This window comes from Equus asinus, chromosome 16 (genome assembly GCF_041296235.1).
Source record: "Equus asinus isolate D_3611 breed Donkey chromosome 16, EquAss-T2T_v2, whole genome shotgun sequence".
NCBI lineage: Eukaryota > Metazoa > Chordata > Mammalia > Perissodactyla > Equidae > Equus > Equus asinus.
This window is the reverse complement of record NC_091805.1, coordinates 47,342,675-47,354,744: the sequence shown is the minus strand read 5'-3', so window position 1 is coordinate 47,354,744 and position 12,070 is coordinate 47,342,675. Positions and strand designations below refer to the sequence as shown.

At 48.0% G+C, this 12,070-nt stretch overlaps 1 protein-coding gene across 3 annotated transcripts in view; it reads right to left on the bottom strand.

Annotated features, from left to right (window-relative positions):
* The window catches only part of VANGL1 (VANGL planar cell polarity protein 1), a 48,369-nt gene that overhangs the window by 24,042 nt on the left and 12,257 nt on the right, over positions 1-12,070 (bottom strand). For all 3 annotated transcript variants that reach the window (XM_044749013.2, XM_044749011.2, XM_070487128.1), the window contains exons 3-4: positions 7,450-7,582; positions 3,026-3,633 (exon numbers count right to left, since the gene is read on the bottom strand). In XM_044749013.2, the coding sequence (XP_044604948.1) occupies positions 3,026-3,633; positions 7,450-7,582 (741 nt within the window). The remainder of the gene's footprint in view (positions 1-3,025; positions 3,634-7,449; positions 7,583-12,070) is intronic.

Here is a 12,070-nt window from a genome sequence, read left to right as displayed (position 1 = left end):
AGTTTTCAAATGAGCCCCAAACCCCATTCCAGCCAACAAGGAGGACCACTGCAAGTACCTTTTATGAGAGCTAACAAGAAGCATATTTTCTTTGAGAAGCTAAAGAACAGACATTCTTTTGACAACTCTCAAAAATAGCTCAGTCGATTGAGTAAAATCATCTTTGAGAACAAAGCACAAAAAGAGCTCGCCAACGCTCTGCAGTGAAACCCAACAGGTCGCTGCTCCAGAGAAGGCTTCACAGAGAGGGAGGGGGAAGGCAATGGCCTGATTCCGTTGGGTCTGATGAGGACCTGCTGTTCTCATCCCCGGACTCGCTCTTTGTCTCTTCTCATTCCCCCTTCCCTCCTGTCTGCTTCTACACTTTACAAAAGGGCTTAGAAGTTAGATTTCTGGCCCAGTGATTCTTCCAGCACTGCTGGGTTTAGACCAGATTTAGCGCAAGGATCGGCGGGTGACTGAGCCCACACAGCGCCAGCAGGCAGAGATGCCAGCCTGCTCCAGCTCACGCAGACTGGCTGTCACATGGCAGCCGGCCCTGCCTGAGGGCTCCATTTGTGAGTACAGAGATCTCTGCTTCCCCAGCCATCTTTCTACCCCATAACCAGGGTCTCCTGTGAGGGACAAAAGCGGCCTTATTGAAGGCAGGGAGAGGAGGAAAACAAAGATCCCTCAAGAGGAGCCGAAAGGAAGACACCAGGACCACCACATCCCCCCAGGGATGCTGGAAATGTGCACCCTTTGGTCTCCCTGGGAAGCTGAGGTTAGCGGCTTCAGGGTTAGCAAGTAAAGACTGGGCAGTTGTTGGTCACGGTGAGGACGACCATGGGAGGTTTACAGCAAGCCTGTGGGTCATACATGCAACCTGTCCTGCCTCTCCCACCAGGTCTGCCCCTGGCCGGCAGAGTGATGAGGTGAGGTACCAGGGCTGCCACCAATTTTCTCAACATCCACAAGCATCCTGTCCTGGGGCAGTTCTGTTTGTCCCCTCCACACCCCTACACTGATCCAGTATTAGAGGGAGGTGCAGGTGGTTGCCCCACCACCCTGGACATCCTCCCCTTTCCCACCCTCACAGGCGGGACACAAGCCAACAGGGCTGAGGCCACAACACAAAATCGTAGCGGGCCTCACTGCTGGCCGGTGTCGTGGGTACTCCTTTTAGAGTCCCAAACATCACTCATCTCTACTGTGACCAGAGCTGGATTTCCCTCCACCCCTTAACCTTCAGCAAAGCCTGTCCTGTCCTGAGAGACCGTTGCCCGCTGGGCTTTATCGCCACCACTGTCTGACACTCCCCCGTCCTCCTGTGTTCCCAACGCCCGTAGCCAGGCCTGTGTCAGCAACGGTCCACCACACAGCGGTGCGCTGGGCTCTGCCCAAGGGCCCGTGAGCTCCACTAGCTCCAGAACAGCGCTTTGAAGGCAGCCATCCTTGTGTCTCTGGAGCCCCTGTCCTGGGCTCTGCACATAGCAGATAATACGAGTCTGCTGGTCATTCTCCAACGTCACATGTGGGGAAAGAAGGCCGTCTGAGATGAACAAACAGCAGTGACGGACTCACCTTTAGAGCCCTGCAGCTACCTGCCAAGGGCCCAAAACACTTAATTTTGCTGCGCAGAGCACACGAATCAGAAACTGATTCCCTCCAAGGGTCGGTCAGGGGAGCAGCTGCCTTGAATGCTAAACCACTGTGTCCTCGGGCAGTACAAGCTAAGCCAGGAGAATGAAAGAGGGTACATGCTAAGACTGAGACGGTTTGGCAGCATGACCCGGCTCCAAACCGGGGTCGGGCCAGCTCCCTGGGCCCCAGCCAAAAATATACAAAGACCATTGTTCTGACAGCCACTAAGGTGCCCTTGCGATCCTGGGTGCTTTGCCAGCTACGATTACCATGGCAGTAACAGCCACCATTAACTCAGAGCTCAGCACATGCCAAGCAGGTTACACACAGGGACATGTAGTGCCTGGAGGCAGGAGAGCCCAACGAGAGGGCAAAGTCAGACATCCCAGGCTATTCACGCGCCCGGTACTCATGAATACCAACCATGTGGCAGGCTCCAGGCCAGGCACGGAGGAGGGAGACACAGTCCCTGTCCTCGGGAGTTCACAGTTTGTAGAAGAAAACAGACAGAAAAACAGGCTACTAAACACAAAGTAAGAGATACCATAATGGCAGCATTAAGTCAGGCCCGGCTTCACGCCATGTGGGTGACCCTAAATGAGGCTCGCAATATTATTCTGTACAAATTACTCAAATCTCCTAAACCCCAATTCCCTCTTCTGTAATGTAGAGGTTAATAATACCTCCATCAAAAAGTTCTGTGAAGACTAAACCTGAAAATCTATACAAAGTGCTTACCTCAGAATAAATAACTGATTATCACCCTCTTAGTTAACCACAAAATAATTAGATCTTATACACAGATGTAGAGCGTGACATCTCCACATATTTCTAACTTTATCTCTTGCACACATTTTCAAAACACTCCACCCATTTAAGTTTGGAGTCTCTAAACTGTACTTAATTCTTTCCTGGTGAGTTTCTAGGGCGACCATGTAATTTATTGCCCAAACCAGGACATTTCTCAGAGTGAAAAAAGGGAACAATTCCTAATTCCACTGGGACAAGATAGGCAAACCAGATGTACCATTTCGGGCAAAATGGAACGACTGATCACTATGTCCATCGTTCACAGGCTGATTCAGGGCAAGGTCAGCAGCCATCACCATGCACCTTTTCTCCATCACTTTTGGGAGCTGCCAACAACTTTGAAGCAGGCCCAACAAAATCACACCCTGGATGAGAGCCAGCAACTGCACCAGGCCATCCAGAAGTCAGGGGAGTCCATGGACATGAACACCCCGCACCACACACACACACCCCCACCTCCCCAAACGTGAAGAAAAGAGTCAGACCCTGGTCCTGGCTCTTGGCACCTGTCATCACCCCTCACCTGCTGAAGGCCAGCTGTCTCCTAGCAAGGTATCAGTAGTCCTTCCTGCCCCTGAATGCCCCCCCTTACCTCAGGTGTCCCAAGCTGTAGAAGCGGGACTCGCCGTCGGTGGAGCGGACCACCTGCAGTGTGAACATGGGCTGCAGCTGCCTGAGCTCCAGCAGGACGATGGCCAGGTAATGGATGAAGAGGAGGGCGTCCACAAGGGAGACTGCGTATTGCACAATGCCCTGGTAATTTCGGTCCCGAGAGTCCAAAATGCGGACCCCATAAAAAAGCCAATAGGAAACCACAAAAAGAAAGATGAGGACCAACAAAAGGGCACGGAACACAAATACTCGCGGCACATCAGCCCTTTGCTTGCGGAAAAAAAGTGCCCAGGTCCCGATGAGCAGAATGAGGAGTTTGAATGCCACGGAAATAAAGAGTCCCTCACAAATCGTGCCACAAGGCTCCAGCTCATCCCTCCACAGGATGGGGGGTAACAGGATGAAAGCAATGGGGGTGAGGAAAACTAGAAGTCCAAGAACCGAGGCAATGGTGAGGCCCAGGTAGCGCTTGCAGTCCAGTCCCACGCTGTCCTCCATGTCCTTGCTGATCCTGGCAATGTCCTCCTGGGATATACTGTGCTCTGAGGTGCCTGTGATGGCCGTGGTGGTCTCTCCCCAGTTGTCATCCTGATGGGGAGAAAACAATGAGGATGAAAACCCAACAGAGGACGTCATTTGTACAAGTCACAAAGCAAGTGCTTGGAGACATGGTGGACACGGAGGGGTCACCTCACTGAACCAACCCAACCACATGGGCTTCATAGAAAATGGAAGCTTAACCCTTTAAATACAGGAATTTGTTTAACTTTAACAATTTTCATTGAAATTCTTCAAAATGTATTACACATTTACCCTTTCAAACAGAGAAAACATAGTTTAACCTTTTTGTGTGGTTTCTTTGGGTGACTCATTGCTACAACATCGATTATCATCTGCTGTACTGGAATCGCCCAAGAGGCCCGGAGGGGCTGGGGTTGCCTGGCTCGAGATAAACCCTCCCCTCATTAGACTAACATGTGGGTGCTCACCTGTGACATAAGAAGCGCACCCTCTGCATCTTCTCAATTCATGGCTGGGTTATAAAGGCTTGCAGAGTCCAACTTCAGCAAGTGGGGAGTATTATTACTACACCCTCCAGCTGCTCCGAAGAGCGCAAAGCACCGCGGGGGAGTGTACAGTGCTATGTACCGATCAGAGCTTACCTGCAGCCAGTGCCCACTTTTTTTTAAATCTCCATGATGTTTTCAAGACCCATTTAATAAGTATCAGCGTCGACATTTCTCATTGAGCAAGCTAAGCAAATTCAAGTATCTATGGCCAGGACAGCTCAAAAATCCCTCACCAAACACACATTCTCATAACAAACTGAACATCAAGGTCAGAGAAATACCAACAGTATTATAATGTGTCTCTCTTTCACTTTCTTGCTTTCTCTTTTTAAACTCTGAGGTAGTTTCCAGTTGGAGGAATTAGTCTCTTCATTTAACAAGATCCAGTTGTTCGGATTTTAAACTATTTTGCTATGTCTCTGGCAACTGTGACTTCATTCCAGAGCAACAAAAGAGCACGAAGGCAATGAAGAGCCACACAGGCTCCAAAGAGGTTTTGCCTCCGAGATTTCTGCAAACGATTTAACTTGGAAAAACAGTCAGGCATAGGGGCAAGGTGGGTGAAATTAACGTGTAAGACACCAACTAAGAAAAATCTAGTTTAAGTTAATAGCTGAATCAGCAAGATAGAGATCTCATAACCAAACAAGAACCTTAACTACGGTAAGGACCAAAAAAATATGACTTATGAAATGTATAGGTGATGGCAAGGAGGGGTGGTGGTGGCGAAAGTCTCGACCTACGAACAAATGGTTTGTCAACTTGCAAAGTTACAAGTTCACATACAAGGAGAGAAATTACTATTTAAGACAACAGCCGAGAGCAACCAGGACTCAAACACCGCTGGGAGAAATAGAAAATGGTATAATCACTCTTGAAAACTGCTCTAGCAGTTTCATATAAATTTAAATATACGCTTAACTTTATGGCCCAGCAATTTTACTCTCAAGTTTTTATCCAAAATAAATGAAAACATATGTCCACAAAAAGACTTGTTCAAGACTGTTCTTAATAGCTTTATTCATAATAGCCAAAAACAGTGCAACCCAAATGTGTGTCCAACAGGAGAATGGATAGCAAACTGTGGTATACTCATACCACAGAATACTACTCAGCAAAAATTTTTAAAAAATGAATTACTGAAACACATCAAACATGGATAAATCTCAAAATCATGCTGAGTGAAAAAAAGTCCAAAATAAAAGAATATGATTCCAATTATATTAAATTCTAAGGCAGGCTAAACTAATCTACAGTGACAGAAATCAAAACAGGGCTTGCCTTGGAGGTGTGGCGTGGGGGGAGGGACAGACTGAGAAGGGCATGAGGGAATATTCTAGAGCAAAAGAAACATATATCTTGACCTTAGTGTGCATTACATGGGTTTATTCAACTGTTAAAACTGTACACTTAATATCTGTTCATTTCTCTGTGTGTAAATTGACCTCAGTTTTTAAAAAAGGAAAAAATCATCAGCAAGGGAAAAAATAGCCACAAACTCAGAGATGAACAACTTGCTTTAACAGAAGGTGAGCTGACAGGCTAAGTAAACTACTTTGTAACACTCTGAGTGAAGGTAAATACTGGATTCCATGTTTCGTACTGGGCCCAATATTCAGTTGACCCTCAATCCTGAAATAATTATCACTAGTATTGTGGTAGTGTTTGTTGACCACCACACCACTCTGACTTAGCTACTCACTCTTTGTCCTGCCAAAGCGTTGCTAACTAAATCCCCTAACCATTTGAAGAATGTGTGCACATCTGTGCCTAAAAAATGTAGATGTCCAAAGGGTCCTCTAAGCTTGAGGTTCTTAGAATAGAAAGGATCTAAGATCTTCTAATCCAATCCTCTAGATTTTCAGTGAAGAAACCGAGCCCCACAAAGTTTGTGACTTCCCAAGGTCACATAGCCACTGAGAAGGACAGCTTCCAAATGCCCATTTCAATGCTTTTTCCCATCACATCATCCTGGTGTAAATACCAACAGCTTCCCAATGTAGCTTCCCACTGAGCTGCAAGATGTAGAGAAGATGCAAAGAAATGCCTTCACAGTGGGCCACCAGCACCTCTGAATCCACATCTAGGAGGAAACTGACCCCCTGCAGCATTTAAAGACAGTCCAGTCTTAGGATTGGCCCTATCCACCCAATCATCCAACCAGTCCTCCATCCCTCTGGCCGTCCCAGAGCCACATAAGGCAGTGCAACAGTGAGTACTGAAGACATCTACTCATCACTGGACAAAACCCACCTTCACCCCACAGCTGCGGCTTTGGGTTCCAAGAGCACCTTGTGGGCTCTAAGAAATTCCAATTTCAGTCCATCCATCTGCTTATAAACGCATAAATGACACATGCTTATCTATAGTCCTATACATTTATAGCTATGTGTGCCTACATCGGTTTATTTGGAGCCAAGGCTGAACATGCATATTTCAAGAGCTGTGGAGGGTGTGCAAACATGTTTCTGACTATAGCTCAGATGTTTACTTAAGTCAGGTGGCCTGCCAGATAGTTAAGACCCAGAGAGAAGGACGTATAGAACGTTTTTAAAAAATTAATAAATTGCCAATATTTAAAAAGTGGGTGGTTTCACATAAAATCCTAATTTCCAGCTTTTCTTAAATATTACAAGACCCAGGAACTTTGAATTCCTGCTTTCCTGAGTAGTAACGAGTGCCCGGAGCTGAGGAGCTCTGTTCCCTTGACCCCAGACCCCATCTCTAGTTTGCCCCAGACCCCATCACGCCATGCCCAGGCCCTGACACTGAGGCCGCACAGATTGCTACTCATCCCCAAGCTTGCCTGATATATTTTTGCCCCTTCTTTGTGACCCAGGCCGCAGTTCATTCATTCATCTGTGTTTTCCTACCAGGCATCTAAGTGTGCAGCCCCTGGTTTATTTCATGTACCTGACAGTGATGCTCACTACACGCTGCCCTAATGTCTTTGCTCTTCTTCCCAACATACTCAGGGTTTCTGGAGAGAAAGTTTCCTTCCCTCTCTCTTACTGTTTCACTTTGGAATGAGTCTCCAGAGACTCCAGCCTGTAACTTTTCCCTTCTCTGCCCTGTCGTCAGCCTTGCTGGCTTCTTTTCAATTCAAAGCAGGCCAACCAATCACACTTCGGAAGAATCCCCAAGCTAGCCAATGGCAGGACAGGCTGTCCTTAGACCAACAAGAAACCACAGGACATAGATAAACTAATTAACATGCTAGAAAAATAAAGATAAAAACCCAAGAGAACCTATTGCAACAAGACTTAGGAAAACATTTACCAAAAAGAGTTGCGATTAAGTGGCAGTGTGCTTACAGACTGCCTTTGATCCTTACCTGAACTTCCTCCGTCCGAGTAGAATCATTTGACAACAGGGGCTCTCCAGTGGGAGCCTGAATGGTGACAGATTTTTCTGACCCTCTGCCATCTTTATTCCGGGAGGATTTGTGTCTCTCTCTATTTCTTTCTCTGAACAACAACAAAAAGATAATCAGCAAGCACATTTATGCTATGCTAATTAACTCTAATCAAAATACATTATAAATTTCATTTTGAATTTAGGAAAATTCTACATACACACACACACACACACACACACTCTCTCGGTGCCAATACCCACCCATCGCTACCTCTCTGCAAGGACTAAACTGATCTTTACTCCCTTAGTATTTTCTTTCTGCCATTCCAAGACCCAAAAGAAAGACTGTCACTCCTTCTCTACCAACATTGATCATACTTTTTCAAAGCCTAAAATTGTGAATTTGAGAATTTCTGTAGCTAAGGCATATTTTATCATAAAATTACTGACTTGATTTGGTTATAATTTGTCTAAATTTATTTTCTAGGACTCTTTTATTGGGACAACATTGCAAAATATTTAAGCTCTGGCATGTTCAAAAAAATCTGGGACACACTGTTACCTTACACCTTTGGACAAGAAGAGAAGAAAGGAAATTCTAAACCAGTACAGAGAATCATTTACTTCTCATTCTTACAAATTCAAAACTAAAAGTCACTCCGATAGGTTCTAGCTGAACTCAAAGACACCCAAAGAAACAGACAAAAGCCAGGACAAATGTCACCAAGAGCTGCGAGGGCAAGTGTCTGTGTGTGTTTTCAGGCCTCCAAAGGAAAACAGGCAGCTGCATCATTTTACCCCAGACAAACTGGGTGGTCTTCCAGGATGTCTGTGAAAGCACCCTACCGTGGGTCAATCTTGCAAATCACTGTGCAAAGCCCAGAGGTCACAACCTGGGCCTTAACCACCTAGGACACTGGTGCTCCTGCCCCCAACTGTGAACAGACAATCCAGGAGCCCCCACCAAGGGAAGCGCCTCAGGGGCCAAGAATAAGTTCCCTCAACCTCCTGTCCCACAGGCCGCCTTGATATCAGATCTCTTTCCTGCAACCACTTGCCCTCATTCCCAAGGTCTCTCAGGCAGGACAGACACAATGCACACAGACTACGGGGACAAAGAGTCAGATCTCAACTTTGCCCCTGCTGGATGTCTGACCTTGGCCAAGTTATTCAACCTGCAAAACCTTCGTTTCCTCATCTGTGAAATGGGGATAATGAAAACACCACACAGATAATGCATGCAGTGCTCAGCACAGGGGTGTGAGTATGTGCTCACTAGGCAGTAGCTATTCTATCAGCCAAGGGCAAAGAGCAGTGACTTGACTTGGTGAAGCAGAGTTTGTGTATCTTGGAGAAGGAGATGGAAAGGGAACTGTTAACACACAGTCAAACCCCCTCCGCTCCACAGCACACCTCCTACTAACCTCCTACTTAGCTAACAAAACCACACGCACACTTCCTGTGGTCAAACTTCTACCTCATCAATACCTCCCTCAGATAAGCATTATCTGCCCTTCAAAGAGCGGGTGGGCCTCCACTGCCCCAGAGCACAATTGATCACCACCATCTATGGATAAATCAGAGTCTAGAAATAGCTGTATCCTGATCAGCTCGGGTGTTCTGTTTTAACCAGGCAGCTAGGGAAACAGCCGCCTTGAGAATGTGTTTGTTTACCCAGAGAGGTATCGATCAATGCCACTCTACTCCTCACCCCAATTGACTGAGCACTTTACTAAGTGCTTTATTATTTTAATTTCATTCAATCCTAACAATAACCCTATGAGGCCAGGATTACTGTCCCCATTTTACAGATGAGGAAACTGAGGCTCAGAGAGGTTAAGTGACTTCCCAGTCATAGTAAATGGCAGAGCAGGATCTGAACTGAGGTCTGTTCCCAGTGCCTCAATTCATACCCACTACGCTGCACTGATCTGAAAAGCAACTGGAAGATCTAGCAGCATAAATGTCCCCAATGTCATCCTCACAGCCTCCACTTGAACTACCAGAGCTACGAGATCCGCCTCTGGAGCTTTTGCTTGGAGTCACGATTGGACTGTGACCTTGGAGAGCACAAAGCTGTGCCCAACACTCTGGGCTGCCAAAGACAATCATTTCAAAAGAATTCACTGTGAGAAACAATAAACAATTTGGGAGAGATTTCCCACGTGCCTGGTCAGTCCAGAATGAACTGTTTAGACTAAGTCTAGAACCACTGGTCCCCAGGGCCCCACCTCGGCCAGACCGAGGAGCCTGCTCTTCTGTCTTACTGTTTCCACGTTCCCAACTGCTCTCACATCCATCACTCTCTCTGCCGTCAGCCAAGTCCCGTGCTCCCCCAACTCATCTAGCTATTCACCAGTCCCACGGGTCAAATCCTGTGATCCACCGGAAATCAAAATTCTTTCACTGAGTGCCAATTCCTGGAGCCTGAACACTACCAAGGCAGAAAGCAGGTGGGGAGCCACGCAGGGCTGGAAACAGCCTCTCTGGGTCCGGTCATCACTCTGCCCTCCACCCTTCTCAGTCTGGCTCTTAAAGGGCCCCATAGCACCCAAAGGAGAAGTGATGGTCTAATAATTTCCCTGGTGACTTCTGAGGTGAACTAGATAGAGTCTATCTGATATCCCCAGGAAGGCTTCTCATCCCCCAGAGCCAGAAACCCTAAACCAGTGTTTCTCAAACCTGAGTGTGCAGAGAAATCACCTGGGGTGCAGATTTAAGTGTAGATTCACTGGCCCCACCCCCGGGGGATTTGTCTGGAAGGGAGACAACAGGCATCTGCATTTCTCACCAGCACCCCAGGAGAGGAGGTCGCACACAGGTGGTCCAAGAAAGTTCTCCCAAGGCGCTCCCACCCAAACGCTCCTGGGGGAGGGTCATTGGAGGGACTGCTTGGAAGTCAGCCTACTTGTGAAATGCCCTGTATACAGCAGGGGCTCAATAATGGGAGCTATGAATGTACTGCTCAGCTGTATAATGTTGCAACATACAGGGGCTTCTTTATTAAAATAGCTTTAAGTGGATGAGGCTGGGAGAAGGGCTCAGGACAGCGTGTAGCAGACCAAGTGACACCTCGAGCCATGAGCCTCCCAGACACTGCGGCGCGAGGCGTGGCTGTAGAGCTCATCCCATCAACTCAATGTGGGCTGCACGTTTGCTGCTCCTTGTTGTCAAGGGAGCAAGACCCGTCATGCGGCTTTTATAAAAATCACTGGTCCTGAATTACTGCTCCTGGAAGGTCTCTGAGCCAGTCCAACAAAATAGAGAAGTCTAACAAAAATACTGCCATCCAGTGCCTTCCAGTTTGCAGAGCTATGAGCCACAGAATGGCTGCTTCGCTGCAGTGGGGACCCCAATGTTCATCCCCACAGCTCCAAACGCTGCAACTCCAAGGACTGGCCAAGTGTCCTCCGGGAGAGGGCTCCCCAGTGGTGGAGATGATCAGTTCACAGTGTCCCAGAGAATGGAAATAGGGGGCTGGAGGAGTAAGGCTACCAAACCACTGAAAGGGGTCTTACAAACACATGCACGCTTGGTGTTTCTCCAACTCTGCCTAAGTGGCCTGGTCTGGATTGCCTGTGTGCCTTGGCTGGGCAGGTGTGTCAGCCACGGGAATCTCTGAGTCTGTCTCCACACAACACCTGCCTGTATGAGTAAAGATAAGTATATTTGTACGTGTGTGTGTGTTTGCACGCGAGAGGGGTGGGAAGAGCAAGCAATAGGAGGTAGGAGGCCCAGGCATGTGTCTGCGCCTGCATGTGTGTGTGTAAACACGTCTATTTAGGTGACTCTTGAGCTGAGCCCCAGGGGCTGCTTAAACCCCCTCTCGCTCCAGCCAGAATCCCCATCAATCCCCACTTACAGTCGGCACTTCCTGGGAAGATTATTTCGCTCTGTTTCTGTTGTTTCTCTACTTCTATTTAGGGAAAGCCGGCCCCACCGGTTACTCCTCCCTTTCCTTCTCCACCACCCACTACCTGTGCTTTCTCGCGCTGACTGCTGGGGCCCGGCTGGCTGCTTCCTCTCGGCACTGACGGGGGTGGGAGGGCTGGGCACAGTGCAAACTGGCTCTAAAGCAGCCTTGGAACAAAAGCACCAACTCCCCCACCACACGGGCAGCCCTCTTTTGGACAAAGAGCTTTAGCACATTAGTCACATGAGTTACCCTTCATTTCTCTTTTTTTTCCCCCTACCGGTAACTCCTGCTGCTCTCCATCCAGCACAGCCTGGGGAAAAAGCACAGGCTTCCAAAGGACCAACAAGTTGGGCTGAAACCTGCCGAGGGTACCTACTAACCCTACAGCTTCAGGCAAATAACGCTGCCTCTCTGTGCCTCGGTGTCACCACCTATATAGCATGGGGGGATCACTTCCCACAGTGCTAGGACTGCTGTGAGGATGGGGGATGATGACTGAGGGTCCTCGCAGGCACTCTCCAAGTGGTCACTAACATTATTGGCAGCCGCGTATTTAACTCAGGGAACTGGTGCTCCAAACCCGAAGCTTAGGCGAGGTCGGCTGGGGTCTGCACCATTTTCCCAGCGAGTTAACTGGACACCCTCTAGAGGCAGCAGGCATCACAAAACCAGGCCACTAACC